Source organism: Adiantum capillus-veneris, chromosome 3 (genome assembly GCF_014529385.1).
Source record: "Adiantum capillus-veneris isolate H3 chromosome 3, ASM1452938v2, whole genome shotgun sequence".
In the NCBI taxonomy this organism is placed as follows: Eukaryota; Viridiplantae; Streptophyta; class Polypodiopsida; order Polypodiales; family Pteridaceae; genus Adiantum; species Adiantum capillus-veneris.
The window spans coordinates 170,282,800-170,309,966 of NC_140933.1; the positions used below are offsets into that span (position 1 = coordinate 170,282,800).

The window sequence follows — 27,167 nt, forward strand, 5'->3', positions numbered from 1 at the left end:
GTTTTCTTCATCTCCCCGCAGACGAGTAGTCGGAGGGGTGTCGTCTTTGTTGAATTCACTACAAGATCGTATGTGTGCTGCAGGTAGAAGAAGAATCGTCTAAGCTCTGATACCACTCTAATAGACTTTGACACCCCAAGCCAAAGATCAAGACCAACACACAAGCAGAAACTGCAAATAACTGAACTAAACTTGAATAGAGAGAGAAGAAAGAGGAGAGTTGTAAGGTGCAGCGGAAGTGAATGTTGAACTTCGCTCAAGATGAGTGCTCCGAATTGTGCTCAAGGTTCCTTTTACTTACAGAAGGGAGAGCCTTTCGTTCCTTTAGTGAGAGAGTGCAATGGACACAAACAAAGTGAATGGACACTGTGAATGAAGGTGCTGAGACTGACAGATAGAGAGAAGAGAATACGACACCAGAATGTTGTCAAACCTTCCTCCGAAGGCCCCACTCTCTATGGCGAGAGCGGTCTACTTATGATTGCATAAGTCTCTACAATGCTTGGACTTGCCGACAATGAGGACGACGATGAGACGGGCTGAAAACTGAAATCGCTAAGGGCTAAAATCTGCAAATCTTTATCTGCTGAATTTTGACTCTGTGTCGGTGATGATGTCGATGGCGACGATATGACGACGATGGGCTGAAAACGCAGATGCTGAAATCTGCGTTTTCCGGGCTGAATCTGCAAACCTTGCGGAATTTGACCGTGCAGTGAGGATCTGCTGTGCGGAAAGGTGAGATCTGCGAGGTTCGGGTCTGCGATGTCTAAGTGCTGAAAACTGAAAACGCTGGTGCTTGTGTTGGTTCCGTCACGGTAGATCTGCAAAACGTTGAAATGCCTGGCAGATGCAAAAAACGCTAGGGCTGAAAATGGTCCCGCTGCGGTGAATTGCTAACGCTGGGGCTTCTGCTTCTTGCTATCGCCAGGAATCTGCAAGATCCAAAAACGCTGGCTAATCTGGTCCAAAACGCTAGGTTTATGTTGTGGAGCAAAAACACTAGGCCTCTTGGGGGTTCTGCTGAGAGTTGCCTGTTGAGCAAGGTGCTCCTGCTGCCTCTTCTGCCAGAAAGTGGTAGCTCTGGTTTGCTTATATATTATCTTAGCAAAATTGTTGTACCTGGTTTCCAACAAAAGTCACTTAAAAATAATAAGTGAAAAATGTCAAAAATAGGAAAAATAGGTCTATGCACTGTAAAAATGCTACTGATGGGCTTTGACTAGAATCTGATGATCATGCTGTGTGCAACCAGAGGATATGCATTTAATCTGAGTGTCTGGACATGCACGGTCTGTGAACAGACTCACAAAAGTGCCAGATCACTTCCTATTCTATATTGACTTGACTGAACTGGACCCTGGTCATGCTGTAGCTTGTCCACGGACACATAAGGTTGGATGTGTCACGTGACAAGAGTCAACACGGAACGACGTATTTCCATCCCCAAACGCACTGGCCCCAAAGACTGACGCCCCTTCCGGTATTTCTTTATTATTGCTTCGCAAAGGTACGACTCCCCGAGCGTCCGACTCTCTGAGAGACTGCATCCAGATACTCTCTGAAGAGTGACCCAAGGGCCAAGGGGCTCTTATAAACAATACAAGGATGCCCAAAAGCACTACATCTCATACCTAACGTTGTTGCCACGTCAGCCCAGCTCCACGTTTTCTGGCCAGCCTGCTACGTCATCATTTTTGTGCAAATTTCATTGAGGGGCTCAGATAATTGTTCCTTTAGGTAGGAAAAATTAACTACCTCATCCAGATCAATGATTGATAGTCCTTGGTGGGAGACTACGGAAGTGCCAATTGGGAACAAACATCAACACAGAGGCTTCAAGCGTAATTTGCTTATGATTGAGACATTGAGGTAGATCCTGAGCTGACAGCATACAGTTGGGAAAAAAGATTATGATTCCCTTTTCTAAGAACAAACTGCTGGTGTGGACGGAAAATTCTGTCCATCATCCTATTGAACGTAGCAGGAGCATTTGTGAGACCAAAGGGCATCACTAAAAATTCGTAAAGGCCAAACGTCGTTCTAAAAGCAGTCTTGTGCACATCCTCTGATCTAATGCGGATCTGATGGTACCCACTCTTTAGATCTATCCTGCTAAACATAGGTGCTCCTTCTAATTTGTCCATAATATCATCAATTCTAGGTATAGGGAACCTATTCTTGATGGTATTCTTGTTCAGTGCACGGTAGTCGATGCACATACGCCATGAGCCATCCTTTTTCTGCACCAACAACACTGGAGAACAGAATGGAGATGAACTAGGCTGAATCAGCCCCTTTTCTAACAGCTTCCTGATCAGCCTCCCTACCTGGCTGATACAAGAACTCAAGAAGATCCAGCAAGAAGTGATGTACCACATAGTTGCCAACAACACCTGGTTGGCAACTACTACTCTACCAGCCAGCGAAAGTCGTGCTGAGCTCCAATGTAACAGCTTTCTCCTGATGGACAGGAGAAGCGGAGCAATCTGCTGCTCGGGGGACAAGTCCAGACCAACCTGACAACCCAAGTACCGAACTGCAGTCCCTGGAGGAATCCACTTGAAACCCTCTCCTGGCATCCAATCTGGCACAGGAGCACTGCCAACCGAGAAAGCCACTGTCTTTCTCCAGTTGATCAATGCGCCCGATGCACAGTAGCAGGTCTCCAAAGCCAGCTCACATCTGTGTAGATTGGCCTCCTGGCCCTCTAAGTACAAGGCTGAGTCGTCGGCAAACTCAGCGTCTAGAAGCTCATCTCCCCGTATAGGGAGTGCTAAGCCTCTCAAACCAACCTGCAGTGACACCAAAAATCTGCTCATCGCCTCCGCATAGAACAGAAAGAGAAAAGGGGCAAGAGGACAGGCCTGTCTGACCGAACGTGTGAGCATGAAGCGCTCACCTCTACCTCCTGCCAAAAGCACCTGACTGTGAGCCTGTCTGTACAAAGCTGACACCGCTCTTATCCAAGCATCTGAGAAGCCCATCCTGCGTAGCGTGCCCTCTAGAAAGTCCCAGTCAACTCTGTCGTATGCCTTCTCAAAATCGAGAAGAAGAATCACAAGGTCCTCCCCACAGAGCCGTGCAAGGGCAGAAGCCTCCCAAAAAGTGAAGATGTTGTCAAGGATACTGCGTTCCTTGACAAAACCAATTTGAGTCCCATGTATAAGGCTCTCCAAAAGTGGTTGAATCCTCAAACTCAGAGCCTTGGCAAGAATTTTGTCGGCTGAGTTGAGAATGGTGATGGGGCGCCACTGTCGAATCTCATCCAAGGAGCCACCCTCCTTTGGAATGAGGTAAATCAGGCCCTCACTCATGCTATCCGGCATCACTCCTATGTGCAGAATGTACTGAAAGGCACTACAAAGATCTGGGCCAAGCAGGTCCCAGTACTCCAAGAAGAAGTTGGGAGTCAGCCCATCCTCACCTGGACAGCTACCACGAGGGAGGGCCCTAAGAGCCGTGTGCAGCTCCTCAAGCTGAAGAGGTATCTCCAGCCTCTGGCGCATCTCCTCAGTCACAAGACAAGGCATCTGTGCCCAAACCTGCTCCCTGCATGCATCCTGTCTCTTTGACTCGGGCTCAGCCGATAGTAGCTCACTGTAAAAGTCAGTAGCAACTGCACTCATATCCTCTGGCTCACAAACAACTGACCCATCGAGTCTCCTCAACTGATTGACCTTGGCATGCGAGTGCCGAGTTCCCACTGTCTCAAAAAAAGCACCTGTCACTCTGTCACCCACCTGAGTCCACTAAGATGCGTGTCGGTGAAAGGCAAACTCATGGCGCCTTTGCTCTGTGAAAGCAAGCTCCTGTCGAGCTTGCCGTAACTGCTCCTCCAACCATGGACTGTCTGGATGCTGCTCCTGCATCCTCTGTAGTGAAGCAATGCCTCGTCTGAGACGCTGCTTCTCCTCTCTCGCTGCAGCCCGTAGAGCCAGAGACTCCTGGAGAAAGAAGTGGCTAAGCTGAGCTAGGCCTGAGGCCACTTTGTCTGCAGGTGGAGCCTGGCTGTCCATGCCCTCTGTCCATAGAGCCTCGACCCTCTCTCTGAGTGCTGAGTCCAACAAGACCCGCTCTGGGATGCGAAGCATCGTGCTCCCACTCCTCTGCCTGTCTGCCACTGTGAGGATCACTGGTGCATGGTCCGAGAGGGATGTCCCTGCCAGGATGCCCACTGATCCCCCCAAGTCACTGAAGTGGTCACTAGTGTAGAAGCGATCTATGCGCGATAGATTCACTCCTCCCACTTTGCGGTCTGATCTAGAGAAGGCAAGACTCTCTGGAGGCCTCACAAAGCCAGAATGCTGCCATGTATCCGAGACCCTCAAAGTCATACACAACCTCTCCCAAGCTGCTAACTCGACTCCATGCACAGTAGCATGGCTGCCTCCGATCCTGTCAGAAGGGTCCTCCAACATGTTGAAGTCCCCTCCTACACACCACTGGTCAACCTGTGGCAAAGACTCAACAATCTGTGACCAAAACTCTGCACGAGCACTCGCCACATTGGGCGCATAGATGTTCAGGAAACCCACAAGGCCACCCTGAACCTGCATAGTAATCCTCTGAGCCCTGCCTGGCACAATAATCCCACTGCCCACAATGGCCTGCAGCAATGAGTCCGCAATAGTCATACATACCCCTCCCTGAATGCCTCTAGGTCCAAAAGCAGCTGACCAAAAGGTATCATAGCGTCTATGCAAAATCTGACCACATCGCCGAATGCGGCTCTCAGACAAATGGTGCTCCTGAAGCATAAGGAGATCAATCTCTCCTCCCACAAGGCAACGCTGAAGCTCCTGACGCAATCGGCCCCGCTGTCGCTGAAACTAGGGCCCACCTAGTCCCTGCACGTTCCACGAGACGATCCTCATGGGGAGAGAGAGAGAACAGATGCTGCCGCAGCAGCAAGACGAGCTATCTTCGAGGCTGGCTTGGATGGGGAGTAATCCGCATCCGAGCGTCCTCTAGATAGGCGAGACTGCAGTGAGTGCGTGGTCCAAGCCCAAGCAGAGCGAGCCGTGCGTAAAGCAACCTCCTCTGTCCAGGAGTCCTCATGAATGTATACATAGCAAGACAAACACTGCGTATCAGCAAAAAAAGTACACCACAATGTGTCTACATCCTACTGAGTCTGGGGGTGTCACCGCAAACTTGGCCAGTGGCCACAAGGTCTGAAGCAAATCTGTAACGCCAAGTTCTCCCATGTGGTGAGAGAACTTGAGAACCTGTGTATGCAACCATCCCACCACTGAGTCGAGGGACCACTCTTTCTCAGTCCTACCACAGAGGGGGAAGGAGAAACCAACTGCTGAGTCCAAGGCCTCTGTCCCCCTAGTGGCGAGGAACAAAGCGTGGACTCTGAAGCAGGCTGCCTCGTGGTCTGCTGCGGAATCGCCGAGAAAGCGAGTGAACCCGTAATCGAAGAAATCCTACCGGCGTCGGAGGTCAATGCTCATCAGACCACGAGGGATAGCTGCAAGAGAAGATGTCTGAATCTGCATAGGGGGTTGCATGAAGGGCTGACCCTCTCTCGCTAGGCGACTCGTGGCAAAGGCGCTGCCAAGAGATCTCCTAGCCGACGGCGAGGGACCAGTCTCCTGAGCCGACTGTGGTACTGAAGCAGGAGGAGGGGGAGAAGGGGCTGGGGGGGGGCGTGGGAGAAGAGAAGCGGGGTGGGGCGACAGAGACATGGGGGGGGGCGAGGTGGGGAGTGGGCTGGAGCAGAGAGGGGGGGGGGGATGAGGAGGAGGAGGGGAGATTGGAAGGCGGAGCGGCTGGCGAGGGTGAAGCGGAGGTGGAGGCTGGCGTAGGGGGCTCCTCCTGCTCAAGAGGACCAAAGCGGTTCCCCGTGGGAACCCACTGCTGCTGAGTAGGCACCTGAGGGCCACTCTGAGTGCCAGGCTGTCGCTGTGGCCCTTGGCATCGACCGCCACGGGCGTGCTGCCACCCCTTCTCCGTTGGAGCCCAGGCTCGGGGGGTGGCGCTGAATCCGTGCGCTGTCGTTGGGTGTGGCCGCGGCCCAGCCTTGGCAGGCTGGGGCTGAGGCTGAGGTGCGGGTCGTGGGCTCCTCTGTGGACAGGCCTTCGCTAGGTGGCCCATCTGTCTGCAAATGAAGCACTGGTTCGGGAGACCCGAGTACTCCACACTGTGTCTAAACCAACCCCCACTCACCCGAGGCAGAAGGATGACCTTCGGGAGCGTGTGGGTATGTCTGACGAAAACTCGAACTGAAGGGATGCCAGCCGCCTTGGCAGCTACTGATGCTGCCGTACGAGGTGTCTCCAGGACAGTCCCGATGGCGGAGCCAATCCTGGAGAGAAGTGGAAGGTACTCCCTTCGTAAACCCGGAAAGCAGACTGAGATTGGGATGTCTGCCTCCTCTACGAGCACATCGGAAGTCGGGTCAAAACCGTGTCGCCACTGTCGAAAGTGGGCGCGTGATGCTCGGATTGGCAGTGGACTCATAGCTATGACCTTGGAGGCCATCTCGGAAGTCTCGAACTCAATCTGGTAGTACCCCCGTCCGAGAATCAGGACGTCCAAGATCTTGCCCACCTCTGCGAGGAGGCGGGCTTGGAGCAGGTCTCGCAGCTCTCCTCTGCTAGGACGAGTGCCGAGAACCTTGCAGATGACAGAAGTCGCATGCAAGCGTTCTACCTCTGCGGCAAGGCTCGCTTGCTCTGTCGGCGAGAGAGCAAGTCGAATGGTGGGCTCAGCGGGGTCGGGCGAGGGGGCTTCACGCGAGTCCCTCTCTGGTGAAGTTGGAGCCTCCATCTGTGTCTACTGCTGAGTCGAAGAAGCGGGCGGTGAAGAAAAAACCTGCAAACAAGTCAGCCAGGCACTTTTCCGAAGAGAAAGTGCTGTCGAGCCAGGTGCAGAGGGCCTTCGGGAGCGAAGAGGATAGGGGGGGGGGGGGGGGATGGGGGGACGGCGAGGGCGAAGAGGGCAGCCGTGTAAAGTGCGGGTGCACAGGCAGCAGCGAGCGGGGGGATGGAGTGGGGAAGGCAAAGCGAGAGGAGGGCAGCGGGCTGCGGGCAGCCTTTGGGGCAGCTCGCAGACAGGGGGGGGCAGCGGGTGGACTGAGGGGCAACGCGCAGGGGCTGAAGGGGGTGGGGGGACAGTGTAGGGGCAGCGGGTGCGGGGGGGGGGGGGGGGGGGGGGGGGGGGGGGGAGGGTAGCGATGGCGCAGCAAGGGGGGGGCGAGCAGCAGTAGCGAGCGACCTCGTTTATGTGTTCGCGGCAAAGAACCGGCATAAGAGTTATCGGCCCCCAATGCGAGAACTGCTCACAAAGCGCTTGTTTCGGCAATAACTTCAGCAAACCCTCTTTCCAAGACATCGGCAAACACTGCTTTGCCCATGCAATGTTCATCATGTAAAGCAAAGGTTCTTTCAGAGGCTCCCAAAAGGCGATTAAAAATTCCACAATGAGCCTGTCCCAACTAGGTGAACGCCATCTATCAAGAGTGAGCAATGCCGAGTGCAATTCAGTTTCAGTAAAATCTGCGTGCATGGCCAAAGCATCATGAGGCAGGACAATTGAATGCACTGTGGATAACAAAATTTGGCGTGCATTAAGAACTTCAGCAGAAGCCGCGGGAGGGAGGGAGGGGGGGGGGGGGGGGGGGGGGGGGGGCGGCGAAAACATTCCTAAAATGTGACACCATGGCATCCGCAAGCTCACGCTTCGAGGTTGTCCAGGCTCCAGGTCACAACATAACTGGCTTAGTAGTTTGAGAAGCCCTTGAATGATGCAAGTGCTTAAAAAACTGTTTCGAGGCACATCCCTTGTCCACAAAAGCTCGATGGCGAGCACGAGTCTGCCATTTATTTTCGTTTATCATTATGCTGCAAACTCACCCGGGCCTGACAAAGGGCTGTCAATTTTTGACAATGATGTGTGTCAGCTAAGAGTTGGAGCTATTTATACAGATGTTTGGAGTCGCCAACATCGCCACGTAATTGAAACATGTACTGCTTACCATAGTCCTGAATTACACTTTGTACTCGTACAACAAAGCGAACCCAAGCAACATCAGGATCAAGATACATTTGAGCAACTAAAGGGGGAATAACATCATAAATCATCTTGCGGAATGCTTCCTGTGAAAGATAAGCATTGTTGATGTGCAGCAGGCGTTTCTTAGAAAGCGGTTGATCAGAGCGTTGTTGCCCATAGCGCAACAACATCACAACAGGATAAAAGCAAAGAATGGTCTATGCCCATTTCGCATACAAACTTTTCAAATTCTTCCATGTCGGGGACATACCACCGATCTAATCTGGCACGATATGTAGAAAAGGCATTATGTTGAAAAGTGTAGCCCGGAACATTAGGAGGCAAGAGGGTCCACAAGTCCAACATCTGTGTGCATGCAACAAGATCTGTCCAGGCCTGCAATTCTATGCTAAGCATGTGGGAATGTCCTGTGGTGTTATCCGATAAAGCGGGTGCATTGTTAAATCACCACAAAGCAGGGCATTGGAAAGCCATGGATAAGAAGATATCTCACGCCACAACATAGCTCGTTGCCCCGAGGCCGTGTACGCAGACACCACCAAATTCATAAATTTGGCCATTGATCATGCATTGGACCACCATCCAACGACCCTCTGGATCATTACATGCCAGAACAGGCTGCAACTCATGCCTAACCGTAATCAAAACACATGAAAAACCCGACAAACCAGCATATGCTATCCAGTACCCTGCAAACTTCAAAATACCAGCATTGCCCATCATATTCATGCTGATTATGCTCTTGCAAAACCACAATGTCTGCCATACATGTTAATCTGAATATTCTTGACATACACTTTCATGCATTGGCATGAAAGACCTCTTTGTCGTTTGAGTTGTATCGCAAAGACAGCCTTGGGCTATTATGTTGGCAGATGTGTGTGTTGAGATGTCTGCTATATATTTTGGCAATTGGATGATCATGCATTGGGATGCGGTTAATAGTCATTTTGATGGCAAGATTACTGGTGTTCCACTCTCTACAAAGCTGATTTTAGCTTGGAAAAAGCTAGTAAAGACTTTCTTCACTGGACTCCTCAATTGAATAATGGTTCTAATGTTTCTTTTGGAAAGTATTTATTGGAGTAGAGTTTTTCATGAACCATTGGCTGTCTAGGAGCCTATGAAGGCTTATTTTCTCGCAAAGAAGGGTGTCTAATGCATTAAAAATGTACCGGATGATAGAGGTCAAGTGCTATCTCTTATGCTAAATTTGGCCTAGGCTATCATTATTGTCCTTTAAGGCAAAAGATTCAAAATTTTTTCGGCACTTGTTGTCACAAATTGCTGACGTGTCAAAGCCCTGTAGAATGGAGCCAACTTGCAGATCCCGGCCGAGGGGACTAAACCCTAAGAAGAACAAGTAACAGAAGAAGAAGTCCTACCAACTTATGGGGACCCCGTCCGATGGGGCCCCAGTGACATAAAGGAATTAAAATAAAGTAGGACACACACACACACACACACACACACACACACACACACACACACCAAGACTTGCGCAAAAACTAATGACATGGCAGTTGTACGGATGCTCCGGTTTTTCCGTTGGCTGATGACGTGGTAGGCTGTACGAATTTCCGCGTTTTGCGTTGACAGTGCTGACGTGGCAGTTGTACGGATTCTTGTGATTTACGTTGGCAACTTTTGGACCAGATGCTTTTGAGTTTGAAGGCTTTTCATATAAAATGCTTTTGGGGCCTAGGGCCTTTAAATATGAGGCTATGGGCTCATTCTCTGGGATGCTTCTTAGAGAAGGTGCAGAGTCTGGAGTATTGGCTTGTACTGTGTTGATGCAATATAAAGAAATACCAAAAGGGGCACCAAGGTTTGGGGCCAATACTCTCTCGGGTGGAATTCTACCACTCCGTGTCACGTGTGCTCTCTCTCTCTCTCTCTTTCAGTTTAGTTGTTATTGAAGTGCTAAAAGTTTGTTCAGTCTGTTCTTTTCTATTGGCACGTGGTGCCCGTCTTGTGACAGTGGTATAAGAGCATCATGCGTGTGCTTTTCTGAAAGCATACTAGTCTTACAAAAGAGCAGACAAAGCAAATTAGAGACTATTAGTAAATTGATATTGAAGAAGCTTCGTGCTCCGACCTCAGACTTATTAGCCTCTCCCACCCTTACTTCATCGCGCATTGGGCGCGTTCCCGTCTTCACCGCTCATGTCTTACAGGGCATAAGCCATAAAGAACCCAAGACATGCATTCATGGATTCAAGTGAATATTTGCAGTTTCTTATCAAGGAGCTTCACAACATTCTTTCGCGGCATTCTTAGCAGAATCCAATGCTGCAAATTTGTAGTTTTCAACAATTTTCGAATTACATGTTACCCCCTCTGATGCCTTAGGTGGTATCTCCTCCTCCGGCACCAGAAAGAGAGCTTCCAACCGGCAACCTTCCTAGCCATCTGTTCCGATCGAGGGAGTCTTCAAGAATATGGTGCAACCATCTGACCCTGATCCAGTGCAACCGCCATTTCCCCTCACCTCCACCACCACGGCCACCAGGCTACAATGGTTGGAGCCCATATGGATACCCTTATTATCCATACCTGGGATATGCGCCTAACCAACCCAAAGATTTCAAGGATGGCTGCACGATAGTCAAATTTTTCACTTTTTTCGGGGTGAAAGATCAGAAGAAAGCATTGCAGTTCCTACAACAATTCGACAACATCTATGCTTTGGGGAACTATATAGAAGAATCCAAGATTTCTCGAGTAGCAGGATTTCTTATAGATAATGCTATGCAATGGTGGAGTTCAATCGCGACACAACCGCATGCTCCAAGGACTTGGTAAGATTTCAAGACAGTTTTTGCACGCAGTTACATGACTTCTATGTTTGAAGTCCGGATTTTGGCAGAGTGGGGCAACTTGAAAATGCTTGCCACCGAAACTATGGACGACTATAACCGAAGGTTTCTCGACGTGTACCTTCTGGTGTCCTTCTTTAAGTTCATATCCTTGGAGGACCAGTGCGAGTGCTACACCATTGGACTACCATCACCATTGCAGGAATATTGTCTTTCCAAGCAAGTCTCTACCGTGCAAGAGCTTATGGACCATGCCACGGTCGGCTACAAACTGATGAAGGGTAAGCTAGAGTTTACCACAGAAGAACCTCGCGCCACTAACCACAACTATCGCCAACAAAGAACAAATTCTCGAGAGTCTAGTGAAAGCCAACCACAACGGCCTCGTTTGACACCTCAAGGATGAGATACCTTACTACAAGAAGGCCGATGTTTTGGATGCTTTCAAACAGGACATAACTATTTTGGTTGTCCCCAACGCAGTGACAGACCAGTGGAGCCGACGCCCGCCCTGACGGTCGACAAAAACCCAGGGCCATCTGCAGCCAAACAAGCTAAACCGGCCATTGGATTAGTACCTGACATCTATGGCATACACCTTGAATTTACAAATGAATTTGTGTCGAGTATATGGTAAAGTCAACGGTTTGAAAGCCCTAATTTTCTTTGACCCATGAGCTATAGAGAACTTACATCAATCTAGAATTCTTGAAGCAGATGCACTTTGAGAAATTGAAGCTGAGCTAGCCCCAGGGCAAACTCAGAAAGTGGTACCGCTCATTGGTGCTCTTCCACTGACTATCCAAGATTATCGTGGAAAAGCCGGTTTCCACATTATGAAGCTGGGCAACTGTGACGTTCTCTTTGGCATGCCTTGGCATGACAAGAATAATGCGACTTTCCAGGTTCGGAACCGAACCATCACTGTGATGCAGAAGGGCAAGCCAGTTGTCCTTAAAGTTCGGTTGTCCGAACAAAACCCTGAATGAAGTATCTAGTTGTTTTTATAGCTAGATACTTTTGAACTTTGTTTGAGAAAGTATTGTTTGAAATTTGTTTAAAATGGATAATATCTGTAGACTGTTTTGAACCTGTCTTGGTGCCGATTTGAATTGTCTGACTCTGGTTTTAATATTGGTTTCAATGATTGGTGATTTTTACTCCCGGTAGTGAGAAAGAATGCTTGTTCATACTCATAGTCCGGACACTTGTGGTTATTTGCGGGGGGAGTATTGAATGATTGAAAAGTGTTGCTTTTACTCATGGCCCGGACCTGCATGGTTATTTACGGGGGGAGTATTAGGAAGTTTGAGCAGTCCTTATTCTCAGCACCTCCAAACGACGCAGGTTGCGGTCCTGGGGGCTTTTGGTTGTAAAAGGCCCCTATATCTCATAGCCCAGACCTTTTTAGGTTATTTGCGGGAGGAGTGATGAGGGAGTCGTTGAACAGCTCATGGCTCGGACCAGGATGTTTATTTGCGGGGGGAGTGTTCATCGGCGACTTTATGTTTCTATGTCTTGTAACATGCATATGTGAGCATTTGTGTTGCATTGTGATGTGCCATCTGCTGAATGTTCCTAATTGGATGAGATTGTCTGGGTACGTAATTTCAGTGCATCAAGACTCCTGTGGAAGATCAGTGCGGTTTGGGTGTGATGGCTAATTTTACTACACCGGAATATCAAGAGTTCCGATCTGGACGAAAGGAGAAGCCAACTCCTTGATCAAAAGAGCCGAAAGGAGAAGCCAACTCCTTAACAAAAAAAAAGTAGCAAACTGATTGTCCCTCAGAACAACCCTTTGAAATTTTTGAGCTAACTGAGTTGTTTTGTAGATATGCTGTAATCGCGGACGATTACTTTCTTTCAAGAAGGAGGGATGTCGCAAACTACTGATGTGTCAAAGCCTTGAAGAATGGAGCCAACTTGCAGATCTCGGCCGAGGGGCCTAAACCCTCAGAAGAACAAGTAACAGAAGAAGAAGTCCTACCAACTTATGGGGACCCCATCCGATGGGGCCCAAGTGACATAAAGGAATTAAAATAAAGTAGGACACACACACACACACCCCCCCCAAGACTTGCGCAAAAACTGATGACGTGGCAGCTGTACGGATGCTCCGGATTTTTCGTTGGCTGATGACGTGGCAGACTGTACGAATTTCCGCGTTTTGCGTTGATAGTGCTGACGTGGCAGTGTACGGATTCCTGTGATTTACGCTGGCAGCTTTTCGGCATTGCTTTTGGACCAGATGCTTTTGAGTTTGAAGGCTTTTCATGTAAAATGCTTTTGGGTCCTAGAGCCTTTAAATATCAGGCCATAGGCTCATTCTCTGGCATGTTTCTTAGAGAAGGTGCAGAGTCTGGAGTACCGGCTTGTACTATATTGATGCAATATGAAGAAATACCGAAAGGGGCGCCAAGGTTTGGGGCCAATATTCTCTGGGGTGAAATTCCGCCACTCCGTGTCGCATGTGCTCTCTCTCTCTCTCTCTCTCTCTCTCTTTCAACTCAGTTGTTATTGAAGTGCTAAAAGTCTGTTCAGTCTGTTCTTTTCTATTGGCACATGGTGCCCGTCTTGTGGCACTTGCTGAGCCAATTCCTCCTTTGGATGAGTCAAAAAGATTAGTGGAGTGGAGCCTATATTGGGCCACTCCTGCTTGTGGTCCTTTGTCTCTGCGACAATGTTTTGTGCATTCATTTTACACGTTCCTCCTCCTTGAACTACGGTTTCATGATTACGCAAATGGCATTTGGAGATGGCTATCGTTATTGTCCTTTATGGCGAAAGATTCATAAATTTTTAGCACCTTTCGAGCCTATTCCTCCTCTGGACGAGTTAGAAAGATAGCGGAATGGAGCCTATATTGGGCCACCCTTGCTCGGTGCATTCAGTTTACACGTTTCTTCTCCTTGGACTACCGGTACATGATTATGAAAATGGCATGGCTATCATTATTGTCCTTTATAGCGAAAGATTTAGAATTTGTTTGCACCTTTTGAGCCTATTCCTCCTCTGGATGAGTTTGGATGATTAGCGGATTGGAGGCTATATTGGGCCACTCTTGCTTGTGGTCCTTTGTCTTTGCCACCACTTTGTGTGTATTCAGTTTACATCTTTCTCCTCGCTGGACTGTTCATGATCATGCAAATGGCATTTGGAAAATGCCTAAAACTTTGTCGTGGTGGTGAAAACGACTCAGGATGATATGGAGCAGTAAGATACCTTCAAAAATTTGGCTATTTCTATGGTGCTGTTTGATTTTAGTTCTTTCAATTGAGTGAAGGCACCATGCGACATCCTCTCTTTGTTAGGTTTGTGGTGTGTATGCCGAAAGAGTTATCAAGCTAGGAGACAAAGTCTTCTTACGAGTAAAGAAGTTCCGTTATGGAATTGTACTACCTTTTGTAATTTGTTGGATCTTATATGAGGTCTTCCTCAAGCTCATTTCCCTTCTACGTCGTTTAGGAAACATTTTTGGCTGTATGGCATTCTTGCTCCTGCTCTCAGACAGTATGGAGCTTTTTTTATTTGATTGGCTCCGGTATTGGATGAAATGGACGATTTCGCACTTGAGAAATTGGTCTTTTGGTGAGTTAGCTATTCAAACCTTTTCCTCTTTCGTACAATCTTTGCATGAGTCGCTTTATGATTGCTTGTCTCTACAGGAGATTGACCCATCATTGTATGTCCTTTTCTCAGATGTGTTCTGACAATGCCTTTGTTCACTCATTTCTTGTATATGTTATAATCTGTGTGTTGTCCTCACTTTGAGGTTTCCCGCTAGTAATTTAGAAGCGATTTACCAAAAGAAAAGGAAAAAGTGTGTGTATGTGAGTGGGAATGCGTGCGATTTGGCCCTTGGTTGTAGGACTGGTCACCGTAAGTGTAGGCACCTCTTCTTTCTTTCTTTCTTTCATTTTTTTGTCGGGGGGGGGGGGGGGGGGGGGGGGGGGGGAACCCTGGGGGTCACCTTCTCCTTATAAAGGTGCCCATCTGAGGATATTTTGTCATGTTGTGGGGGCTTCTTTTGTGTGTTGTGGAGGCAGCATCACCTATGGGTATCTGGAGTGTATATATGACCTGGAACATGATCTCTATTGTGGCACGCATTTTCATTGTGAAGGACTCCTTCATTTTGCAAGTGGGACTCCCTTTCAAGGAAGTTTTGATTGTGGCAAAGCTTTGTTTAGTGAGAATTTGGAGCACTGAGCACTTCTTGTGCGGAAGTCTCTACATACTGCTTCTTAGGAGCATACCAAATTTTGCAGAATTTACACTCAAGTGGGACATCGATAAGAAATTCGTCTACAAGAATTCAACAAGGAGGTGCAAACTCTGTAAAAAGAATCTGGAGAATTCAGGGCTAGAATATAAATGGGAGAGGTCAAAGAAACTCTTGCTATGCTGTATGAAGGAGAACCCCTATTGCCCATCTGTGTGTGGGAGCATATATTTGACCACCAACGACGTTCATGGAAAGCGGATGGTGTTGATGATTATATTTTCTTGTGGATGACTACCATGATCCACAACTCGCACTTTCCTGATAGGTGAATTTTAGCTTTTTTTGGATGCAGAAAATCAGTTGGTTTGTCACCACTCTTTCTTTGTTACATTGGAATTTTAGAGCTCTCCTAGCATAACTATTTCTTGATCCTTCATGTGTACTGCACGCAGATGGTGGAACGAATTTTTCATGATATTGGGTTGTTTGAAGCTCTTCCCTTAGATGCCAGCAAATTTTTTGGCTTTGTGAACTCGGTAGGTGATGTTTTAGGACAACTTACTTGTGTCAAAATTAAAAAAAATGTGTAATACTTACAAGAAATGTTTTGCAGATTATGGGTCAATATCGTGCTCATGTGCCATATCACAATTTTCGACATGCATGTGATGTTTTACATGCAACGTAAGTTAGATGATGACTATTTCGTTGCTTTGTACATTCTAAAGGATAAAACTGCTTGAAAAATCTCTGCAGTGCACAAAGTATTACACTTCCATTGATTTCTTGATTTGAAGACTATATAAAGAAGTACATTGTGTTGATTCATAGGACAAGACAAAGTACGCTGTGTTGATTTCTTGATTCTAAAGAATGCATAGCAAAGTGCATTTCCTTTATATTTTGAGTTTTTTTTGGGCACACCCAGCTACATGGAAATACTGTTAAGGGGTTGTTAGTGTTCCAACCAAAGCTCGATTTTCCATAAGGATCAATAAAAGAAGGTCTTAATAAAAGTTTGACATTGAAGAGGAATCCGCCTGTTTCTAGATTAGACCGGACGTTGTAAGTTCATGTCAAGACAAGCAAGCAACAATAGAAGATTTCTGAGATGGGCATCTCTAAGGACCACGTGTTGCAGCTCATTGGGGTATTCTTTTATTTAATTTGGAAGCTGTGGAAAGATATCCCAATTATGTTTGTATCGGAACTCCGCTTTGGTAGAGGAAAATGTGCTCAATAGGTAAGCTTATCTGTCCATATGGTGGTTCTTCCGGGACATGTCCAGTGATCGTAAAGTGTCTGCCAACCCTGGAGTCTCATTGTACATAGCATTTACAGTAGCTGTGGGGAATTTCTCAGGTTTAATCCGTCAGATTTGTTTGCTTTATATTTGATATAGCCAATTTTTTCCTCTTGTGGATCATTAGCGTGTCATGCTGTGTACACAGGAAGTTACATACATAATTGTAAAATGTTTGAGAGTGTCAAATTGAGTGCGCATTGCAAGCAAGTATTGCTTTCTATAGGCCTATACGTTATGGAGCAGCTTTGAGCTTTTTGCTCCTTAGCTTTGACATCAATCCTGCTCTATTGTAGGATGTCAAAGTTGCATGATTACATTTAGTGAGGGCCATTTTCTACCTGATTAGCATCATTGCTACTCATAGTTTTTTGGTGCTCTACTCTTTTTCATTGGCATTTACATTTTAATGATGCCTTTTCTTAAACTATATCCCCACCCCCTTTTATTTTATATACTTTGGTTGGTGTATCCTAAGGTAAGGGTTTTCGTTCTTTATTTGAAGAAAGAAGAAATAGGAAGAAAAAGAATATAATTTGAGAAGGAAAAGATTGTTAATGCTTGTGTCTTTCCTTGCTCATTGTGCATTTGCAAAGAAGAGAGAACTTACTATGTACACAGCCTCCTAGCTTATTGCAAATCCCTTCATCATGGTAGTCAAGATAAGACATAGTGAGCAAGGAAAGACACAATTCACAATAAGCACTCTCATTCTTCATTTCCTATGCGACAAGAGAGCGCTTGAATTTATAAGGATGCACTTTGGTCCCTCCTTAACTAGGTATTGAGAAGACCCAAATTCATGGGGTATTCTACCCCTTCACCAAAGATACTTTTCATGCTAGATGCTTACTTGGTTGCCATTGCATACCATATAAGTCCCATCGTAGACTATATGATGCGAGGCCTTGTCATATGGTCATATGAAGTTTAGATGTGATATTCAAACGTTCAAATAAAAAGAAATTAGCCATTTTGGACCTGTTTTAGAGCGTATTGGGCACCTATTTTCGGGAGCTTTTTCCACTGTGCAAATAAGCAAGTCAATGTAGGACACTGAAATCTATTTTCTTGATGAAAGCAAACTAAGCTTTTTTTATTCTGGCAAAAACTAGATACCTATACTTAATGAAACATCAATCCCTACCATGAGCCACTATGCAAAAATAGGGGGGGGGGAATGGGACTTCGTGGAGATGTAAACATAATTTACAATGGCAAAGTCACAAATGAGAGGACGGAAGAGCTAACATGTAGCCTCTAGGAGAAAGGTTTTTGGCGGCCAAAGGCTAATAGAGGCTTGGTTTTCAGCCCGATCTTAGCTTCCTTGAATGTGATCATACTGTTCTCTGAGCTAGAAAGCCCACATGATTATTGTGGGTGGCTTGGGGATTACAGGAACCTGCATCTCACAATATCTAGAAGCAATTTTGTGGTGTGACTGTGGACGGAGGGTCTAGAATCAACCGTATTTTAGATTCACCATGCTAGCTTTGGATCTCTAGCCTACTAGACCAGCTCCCTTCACAGGCACCCTTACTGACCAAAGGACTTTCTAACTGATGGGCATTGTTGACAAGGTGCCTCTTTAGGTACAAGATTTCACTTTTAACCTAGATTTTGAGGTGCTGCTCCTTCCACAAGTGGAAGGAGGGTTTTTCTCATTGACCGACCTTGGCTCCAACATACTAAAGCATTGCATGAGTGGGGAAATGATGCCATGTAAATCCACACCCTGGATCTCCAATGAGACCTATTAAAGATGAACCCTGTTGTTCATAACAGTTCTTTGTCGGTGGAGTTGGCTCCACTGACAAGCCTCCACCAAGTGCTCCCTCAGAGAGGATCTTCTGGTGTGGTTGGCAGCTAGAGAGTCCATGCACTGCTATGTAGTTCTATTTAGCCTATACTTGCAGAGGCCCACCTCAGATAGATACTCCCAGTAGCCTCAATGAAGTAGCCAGTACAAATTTTCCTCTGACCTGAACGTGTTGCCCCTTGACCCACATGCCGGTTCCCAAATAGCAGCAGCCATGCCTACTGCAATAGAGGCTCTGTGGAGAGGAAAGAAGTCACCCCTGCGTCAAGTAACCTCACCGCACACCTCTCCAACAACTGAGCCTCTCTCCAAAGCAACACCTGTCTTAGAAGACTTACCCTTTGAGGAGCTTCCCACTAGCCTATGTTGACCTTCCCATTGATTAAACGCCAACTCATGATGCTTTTATGCTCCAAGAGGCTTCTTCTTCTTCAACTACAGATACACCTCCTGCAACCACTCCTCCCAATCCAGCTAGGGAGTTAACCTAGGCAACACAGACAACCCATAGGCTGTTCTGCTGGCAACTTTGTTGTGGGACCACCCAAGGCTGTTAGTTCAAGTAGTTTCCTATATGCACTTGTTCGAGCATTTTTTTTTTTCAGCCCCCCCATGGATTAGAAGGAACACCGCTTGAGCTAGGGGCCCATACTATCCCTCTCGTCAGTGGAGTACTAGTAAGAGGTCGGGTCTATAAGCTGAATCCAAAGTATGCAATCTCTGTAAAGCAGGAGCTGGAAAAGATGCAAGACGCAGGCGTTATTGTTCCGTCAGAGCATCCTGAATGGCTGCTTCCTATGATGATAGTTCCAGAAAAGCAATCCAACAAAATCCGTGTTTGTGTTGACTTCAGAGCTCTAAAAAAGGCCACTATCCAAGGTGGGTTTCCCACACCGTTCACTGAAAGAGTCCTGAAGGATGTGCTTGGGCATACATTGTACAATTTTATGGATGGGTTTAATGGTTACAATTAGGCGGCCATCCACCCGGACAACCAAATCAAGTCAGCATCTATAACTCTATGGCTTTCAGCTGCACTAAGATGGCGTTTGTGCTGAAGAATGCTCCACCTTCTTTCAATCAAATGGTCTACATCTTATTCTGCTCCCTACTCACAGAGCATCACCGGATTTTCATGTGTTATGTTTCGGCCCTCTCTGGTGCTCAGTGTACTATGTCTTTTGAGAGCTTGGATCAACATTTGTCATTGGTCTTTTCTTTATTCCAAAAAGTGTTGGGAAGCACGATATCACTTTTTAGTAACACAAGGTATGCTTCTAGGCCCATGCCCTATCTGCTAAGGGTCTGCCTCCCGATCTTAATAAGATCGTTTCTATTTTGAAGTTGCCCCCGACGCTTTATCTTAGGTGTATAGAGCTTTGTTTGCCTTATTAGGCATCATTGACGCTTTATTTGGATGTATGCTAATATTGCTCATCCTCTTACACAGCTCAATAGTGCCTTTGTTCCCTTTCAGTAGTCCAAGGCCGAGGCCCAAGCTTATGCCCTGAAAACGCGCCTCAGTTAGGCACCCATATTGGTTGCTCCTGATTGATCTGTGACATTTCATGTGCATATCGATGCTAGTTTTGACGGCTGTAGCAGCTGTACTCACTTAGCCAAGCAAAGAATACAACCTAGATCGCCTAGTCTACTATTCTAGCCGACTGCTCACCAAGGCTGAGCGCAACTATAGTACTGCTAAAAAGAAAGATCTAGCCATTGTATATGCTCTTCAAAAGTTTTGTCATTACTTGTAGGGTATGCATTTCATAGTGGTCACTAATCATCATGCTCTTTGTTACTTGCTTAATAAACATCAAGAAACTCAGCTCGTTGGTTTCGTAGAGTACGTTCAAAGCATGAATGACCTCTATATAAACCTGCACCTACTCTTGGGCATTGACGACGTGAGTAGGGATGTCATAGCTGTTGTCCAAGCTATGCATGATAAAGGTGATAATCTTATTCTTCCTGTTTGGACAAGCAGTGAAGTTGAGATCACATATTGTCAAGTTTGGTTCTTTGCTCTTCGTAGGTTTGTAGTAGTATTCATTTTTCGATTTCATATTTAGCTTACCTGAGGACTTAAGAATGTGTTCCGTTAGAAGTAGTTGTGTGAAGTTTGATTTCTAGGATTAAGTTTTTAAGATGTCTTATCCTTTTTTTTTTGCTTAAAGTTGAGTACTTGTTTTAAGCCAAGTAAGTTGCGTCAACTTATTTTACACATGCCTTTTCTAAAAACATTTTTAAGTTAATAATGTTTTGTTTTATCTAGTTTTGTTTCGTAGCAAACAAAGTGATTTAGTTTGTTTGTTTTTGTTTTTCTTTTCTTTTCTTGTGTCCCTTGCTTTTATAGTTTTATGAGTGTTTTATTCCCTCTTATAATTCGTGAGTTTAGACTATTCTGAACTTATGAAGGTATATCAAGTAGCTGGCAAAGTTTGTCGCTGTTTATTGTTGTTTCACTAATTCGACTTTGAGGTAGCCCTTCTGTAAGCATCATGTTATGGCGGATCACCTATCTCGAGTGGAAACAAGAGTAGAAACAGGTGAAGAAGCTATGGGAATTGAGGATGATCTTCCTGAAAGTTTTCTATTCAAGAGGACACTGCTGGTGATGTCTTGCACTTGCAGTCCACTGATATGTATCCCTGGCAATGCCTTTCCACTGCAAAAGAGACGATTGCTTTTGAAATCCAAGCCATTTACTCTGCTTGGTGGGCAACTGTACAAATCTGGTCCAGATGGTATACTATGCAGGTGTTCTCTTCTTATGAAGTGGAAAGTATCATGGAGGATGTCTAGTGTGGAATCCATAGCTAGATGGATTCCACTATGCTTGGTGGGCAACTGTACAAATCTGGTCAAGATGGTGTACTACGCAGGTGTGTCTCTTCTTATGATGAAATCCTTAGCTAGACTCTCCCATGGTTGACCTGGAATTAGAAAAGGCTGTAGGAAACGTGTCGCTTTGTGCCCATCATACTTTACTTTTTGACACACTATACAAGTGTGCACACACTCGTCCACATCCTTCTTTGCTCTTAAGTACACTATTTGAAAGTGGAACTGAGTCGGGATGTTTACCCATTTGGAAACTTGGTTTGAGACAAGAAATTCTTTGACTCTGATGATCCGTGTATATGGTAAAATCTGCACCGAGCAAGTAATGCTTCCAGTGACTCAAAGCATGTATCATTGCTAAGAGTTCTTTCTCATATAATTGTGCAACCTACTCTACCTTTGACTCAATCCGACTCTCATAAGCTACTCCGTGGCCTTCTTGCATTAAGACCGCACCCAAACCGCTTCCATAAGCATCACAATAAACCTCAAAAGATTTCTGCAAGTCTAGTAGAATCAACACTGGCCGAGTAGTCACCTTCTGCCTGAGCCGCTCAAATGCTGCAATTTGAATTGAATGGTACCCCTTTTTGAAGCAAGGTATGCAATGGCGAAGCAATCTCTGCTTACTGTCTGAATCTCCTATAGTAGGAGCACAAGCCCAAGAAGCTCCTCACATCATGCGAATAGCCTCAACTTTTGTCGAATCCATGCTAACTCCTTAGGATGAAACAATGTGTTCCAAGTAGTGTATCTTTGGCAAAAAGAATTCACTCCTCTTAAAGTGAACGGACACTGGATTGGGTCCCTGAGCTCGCTGCTGCTCCTGCGCGTTCCCCTCCCCTCCCCGCCTGCTCCTGCTCCCCCGCGCCATAGCCCCCCCTTCGCCCTCGCCCTCGCGCTGCCCCTGTTGCGCGTTGCCCCTGCCTGCGCGCTGTTTGTCCATGCGCGCTGTTGAGCTTACACCCAGCCTGCGCGCAGCCCAGCCAGAGTGCAGCCCCGCCCGCTGCCCCCCCTGTTGTTCGCTGCCCGCTGCCTGGCCGCTCCAGCCCCTTATCCCCACGCCCCCCCCCCCCCCCCCCCTCCTCCTCCGAAGGCCTCGTTTGAATTGCCTGGCAGTGGATTCTCAGTTGGTTTCTCCTTGCCGAGCTCTCAAGCGTTGGCCTTCTCGTCCGCCCTTCTCCTTCAGAGCAGCAGACACTAATGGAGGCTCATGCTCCACCTCAGAGGGACTCCTCCGAAGCCCCCTCGCCCGACACCGCTGAGCCCACCATTCGACTTGCTCTCTCACCGACAGAGCAAGCGAGCCTAGCCGATGAGGTAGAGCGTCTGCAGGCAACCTCGGTCATTTGCAAGATTCTCGGCACCCGACCCAGCAGAGGAGAGCTGCGTGACCTTCTCCAGGCCCGCCTTCTCGCAGAGGTGGGCAAGATTTTGGATGTCCAGATCCTCGGACGGGGGTACTACCAGATCGAGTTCGAGACTTCCGAGATGGCCTCCAAGGTCATAGCTATGAGTCCACTGGCTATCTGAGCATCACGTGCCCACTTTCGACAGTGGCGACACGGTTTTGACCCGACTTCGGATGTGCTCGTAGAGGAGGCAGACATCCCCATCTCAGTCTGCTTTCCGGGTTTACGGAGGGAGTACCTTCCACTGCTCTCCAGGATTGACTCCGCCATCGGGACTGTTCTGGAGACACCTCGTACGGCAGCATCAGTAGCTGCCAAGGCGGCCGGCATCCCTTCACTTCGAGTTTTGGTCAGAGATACCCACACGCTCCCGAAGGTCATCCTTTTGCCTCGGGTGAGTGGGGGTTGGTTTAGGCAGAGTGGGTCTCCCGAACCAGTGCTTCATTTGCAGACAGATGGGCCACCTAGCGAAGGCCTGTCCACGGAGGAGACCACGACCTGCACCTCAGCCTCAGCCCCAGCCTGCCAAGGCTGGGCCGCAGCCTTAGCCAGCGACAGCGCACAGATTCTGAGCCACCCTCCGAGCTTGGGGCTCGAGCGGAGGAGGGGTGGCAGCAGGCCCGTGGATGTCGACGCCAGGGGCCACAGCGACAGCCTGGCACTCAGAGTGGCCCTCAGGTGCCTACTCAGCAGCAGTGGGTTCCCACGGGGAACCGCTTTGGTCCTCTTGAGCAGGAGGAGCCTCCTACGCCAGCCTTCTCTTCCGTTTCACCCTCGCCAGCCCCTCCACCTTCAGATTTCCCCTCTTCCTCCTCATCCCCTCCCCCGCCCTTTGCTCCCGCCCACTCCCCACCTCCCCCCCCTGTCTCTGTCGTCCCGCCCCGCTTCTCTTCTCCTCCGCGCCCCCCCCCCCCAGCTCCTTCTCCCCCTCCTCCTGCTTCAGTACCTCAGTCGACTCAGGAGACTGGTCCCTCGCCGGCGGCTAGGAGATCTCTTGGCAGCGCTTTTGCCACGAGTCGCCTAGCGAGAGAGGGTCAGCCCTTCTTGCGGCCCCCTTTGCAGATTCAGACATCTTCCCTTGCAGCTATCGCTCGTGGTCTGACGAGCATTGACCTCCGACGCCGCTGGGACTTCTTGGATTACAGATTCACTCGCTTTCTCGGCGATTCCGCAGCAGAACACGAGGCAGCCTGCTTCAGGGTCCACGCTCTGTTCCTCGCCGCTATGGGGACAGAGGCCTTGGACTCAGCAGTTGGTTTCTCCTTTCCTCTCTGCGGTAGGACCGAGACAGAGTGGTCCCTCGACTCAGTGGTGGGATGGTTGCATACACAGGTTCTTGAGTTCTTTCACCACATGGGAGAACTTGGAGTTACAGATTTGCTGTAGACTTTGTGGCCACTGGCCAAGTTTGCGGTGACACCCCCAGACTCAGCAGGATGTAGGCACATTGTGGTGTACTTTTTTGTTGATACACAGTGTTTGCCTTGCTATGTATACAAACATGAGGACTCCTGGACAGAGGAGGTTGCTTTACGCTCGGCTCGCTCTGCTTGGGCTTGGACCAGGCACTCACTACAGGCTCGCCTATCTAGAGGACGCTCGGATGCGGATTACTCCCCATCCAAGCCTGCCTCGAAGATAGCCCGTCTTGCTGCTGCTGCAGCATCTGTTCTCTCTCGCTCCCCATGAGGATCGTCTCATGGAACGTGCAGGGATTAGGTGGGCCCCAGTTTCAGCGACAGCGGGGCCAATTGCGGTAGGAGCTTCAGCGTTGCCTTGTGGGAGGAGAGATTGATCTCCTTATGCTTCAGGAGCACCATTTGTCTGAGAGCCGCATCCGGCGTTGTGGTCAGATTTTGCGTGGACGTTATGATACCTTTTGGTCAGCTGCTTTTGGACCTGGAGGCATCCAGGGTGGGGTATGTATGACTATTGCGGACTCATTGTAGCAGGCCATTGTGGGCAGAAGGATTGGCTCAGTGGATTACTTTGCAGGTTCAGGGTGGCCTTGTGGGCTTCCTGAACATCTATGCGCCCAATGTGGCGAGTGCTCGTGCAGAGTTTTGGTCACAGATTGTTGAGTCTTTGCCACAGGTTGACCGTTGGTGTGTAGGAGGGGACTTCAACATGTTGGAGGACCCTTCTGACAGGATCGGAGGCAGCCATGCTACTGTGCATGGAGTCGAGTTAGCAGCTTGGGAGAGGTTGTGTATGACCTTGAGGGTCTCGGATGCATGGCAGCATTCTGGCTGTGTGAGGCCTCCAGAGAGTCTTGCCTTCTCTAGATCAGACCGCAGAGTGGGAGGAGTGAATCTATCGCGGATAGATCGCTTCTACACTAGTGACCACTTCAGTGACTTGGGGGGATCAGTGGGCATCCTGGCAGGGACATCCTTCTCGGACCATGCAGGAGTGATCCTCACAGTGGCAGACAGGCAGAGGAGTGGGAGCACGATGCTTCCCATCCCAGAGCGGGTCTTGTTGGACACAGCACTCAGAGAGAGGGTAGAGGCTCTTTGGACAGAGGGCATGGACAGCCAGGCTCTACCGGCACACAGAGTGGCCTTAGGCCTAGCTCAGCTTAGCCACTTTTTTCTCCAGGAGTCTTTGGCTCGACGGGCCGCAGCGAGAGGAGGAGCAGCGTCTCAGACGAGGCATTGCTTCACTACAGAGGATGCAGGAGCAGCATCCAGACAGTCCATGGTTGGAGGAGCAGTTACAGCAGGCTCTACAGGAGCTTGCTTGCACAGAGGAGAGGTGCCATGAGTTTGCCTTTCACCGACAGGCATCTCAGTGGACTCAGGTAGGTGACAGAGTGACAGGTGCCTTTTTTGAGACAGTAGGACCTCGGCACTCGCATGCCAAGGTCACTCAGCTGAGGAGACCCGATGGGTCAGTTGCTTGTGAGCCTGAGGATATGCGTGCAGTTGCTACTGACTTTTACCGTGAGCTACTGACGGCTGAGCCCCAGTCAGAGAGACAGGATGCATGCAGGGAGCAGGTTTGGGCGCAGATGCCTTGTCTTGTGACTGAGGAGATGCGCCAGAGGCTGGAGATACCTCTTCAGCTTGAGGAGCTGCACACGGCTCTTATGGCCCTTCCTCGTGGTAGCTGTCCAGGTGAGGATGGGCTGACTCCCAACTTCTTCTTGGAGTACTGGGACCTGCTTGGCCCAGATCTTTGTAGTGCCTTTCAGTACATTCTGCACACAGGAGTGATGCCGGATAGCATGAGTGAGGGCTTGATTTACCTCATTCCAAAGGAGGGTGGCTCCTTGGATGAGATTCAACAGTGGCGCCCCATCACCATCCTGAACTCAGCCTACAAAATTCTTGCCAAAGCTCTGAGTTTGAGGATTCAGCCACTTTTGGAGAGCCTTATACATGGGACTCAGACAGGTTTTGTCAAGGAACGCAGTATTTTTGACAACATCTTCACTTTCTGGGAGGCTTCTGCCCTGGCACGTCTCCGTGGGGAGGACCTTGTGATTCTTCTTCTCGATTTTGAGAAGGCATACGACAGAGTTGACTGGGACTTTCTAGAGGGCACGCTTCGCAGGATGGGCTTTTCAGATGCTTGGATAAGAGCGGTGTCAGCTTTGTACAGACAGGCTCACAGTCAGGTGCTTTTGGCAGGAGGTAGAGGTGAGCGCTTCATGCTCACACGATCGGTCAGATAGGGTTGTCCTCTTGCCCCCTTTCTCGATCTGTTCTATGCGGAGGCGATGAGCAGATTTTTGGTGTCACAGCAGGTTGGTTTGAGGGGCTTAGCACTCCCGATACGGGGAGATGAGCTTCTGGACGCTGAGTTTGCCGATGACTCAGCCTTGTACTTAGAGGGCCAGGAGGCCAATTTACACAGGTGTGGGCATGCTCTTGAGACCTTCTGCTGTGCATCGGGCGCATTGATCAACTGGAGAAAGACAGTGGCTTTCTCGGTTGGCAGTGCTCCTGTGCCAGAGTGGATGCCAGGAGAGGGTTTCAGGTGGATTCCCCGAGGGACTGCAGTTCGATACTTGGGTTGTCTGGTTGGTTTGGATTTGTCCCCCGAGCAGCAGATTGCTCCTCTTCTCCTGTCCATCAAGAGAAAGCTGTTACACTGGAGCTCAGGACGACTTTCGCGACACTCAGGTTGCCCGAGCCAAGGTGGCTTGGTCGGTCATCACACTTCCTTGTTCTCAGGGAGGGCTTGGGATCATTGATCCAGCACAGTAGAGCAGAGTCCTTCTTGGGAAGTTTGTCGTCAGAGGACTTCTTCCAGGCGAGGAGCCCTGGAAGAAATTCTTGTTGCAGAGGCTTCGTGCCAGGGTGCCTCAGTCAGGAGGCCCTTGGCAACCTTCGACCAGATGGATCTTTTCAGAGCTATGCCGAGTTGGTTTGAGCAGGAGACTGGAGGACAGATTCGCTGTGAGTTTGCTTCGATCTTGGGAGCTCTTACGGCGTGGCCTAGAGCAGAGACAGCTGACGTGCACGGAGGAGCGCCTACGGCAGCCCCTCGCTGGAACCCCATGGTTAGCACTTAGAGAGGCCACTTGGTTGGGAGTTGGCCTCATGTTTCTTGGGGTCCCATGGCGGCAGGTCCAGCACGTTCTCTAGGTGACTGGCTAGAGTTCACAGGTTTGTCAGAGGAGGTGCAGGCTGTCCAGTTGCAGGGCATGAGAGGGGTGCAGAGCATGTGTCAGGACATCTCAGAGTCAGTTCCAGCTGAGGAGCTC

General features: G+C 48.6%; 2 protein-coding genes across 2 annotated transcripts in view; both read left to right on the forward strand.

The window, feature by feature from the left end:
* The window catches only part of LOC147462174 (uncharacterized), a 95,079-nt gene extending 79,685 nt beyond the window's left edge, over positions 1-15,394 (forward strand). The window contains exon 3 of the mRNA XM_086509584.1: positions 15,116-15,394. Within this exon, the coding sequence (XP_086365710.1) occupies positions 15,116-15,214 (99 nt within the window). The 3' untranslated portion in view covers positions 15,215-15,394. The remainder of the gene's footprint in view (positions 1-15,115) is intronic.
* A 5,338-nt stretch (positions 15,395-20,732) lies between these two features.
* LOC147462175 (uncharacterized) overlaps positions 20,733-27,167 on the forward strand; it is a 151,120-nt gene continuing 144,685 nt past the window's right edge. The window contains exon 1 of the mRNA XM_086509580.1: positions 20,733-21,082. Within this exon, the coding sequence (XP_086365706.1) occupies positions 21,021-21,082 (62 nt within the window). The 5' untranslated portion in view covers positions 20,733-21,020. The remainder of the gene's footprint in view (positions 21,083-27,167) is intronic.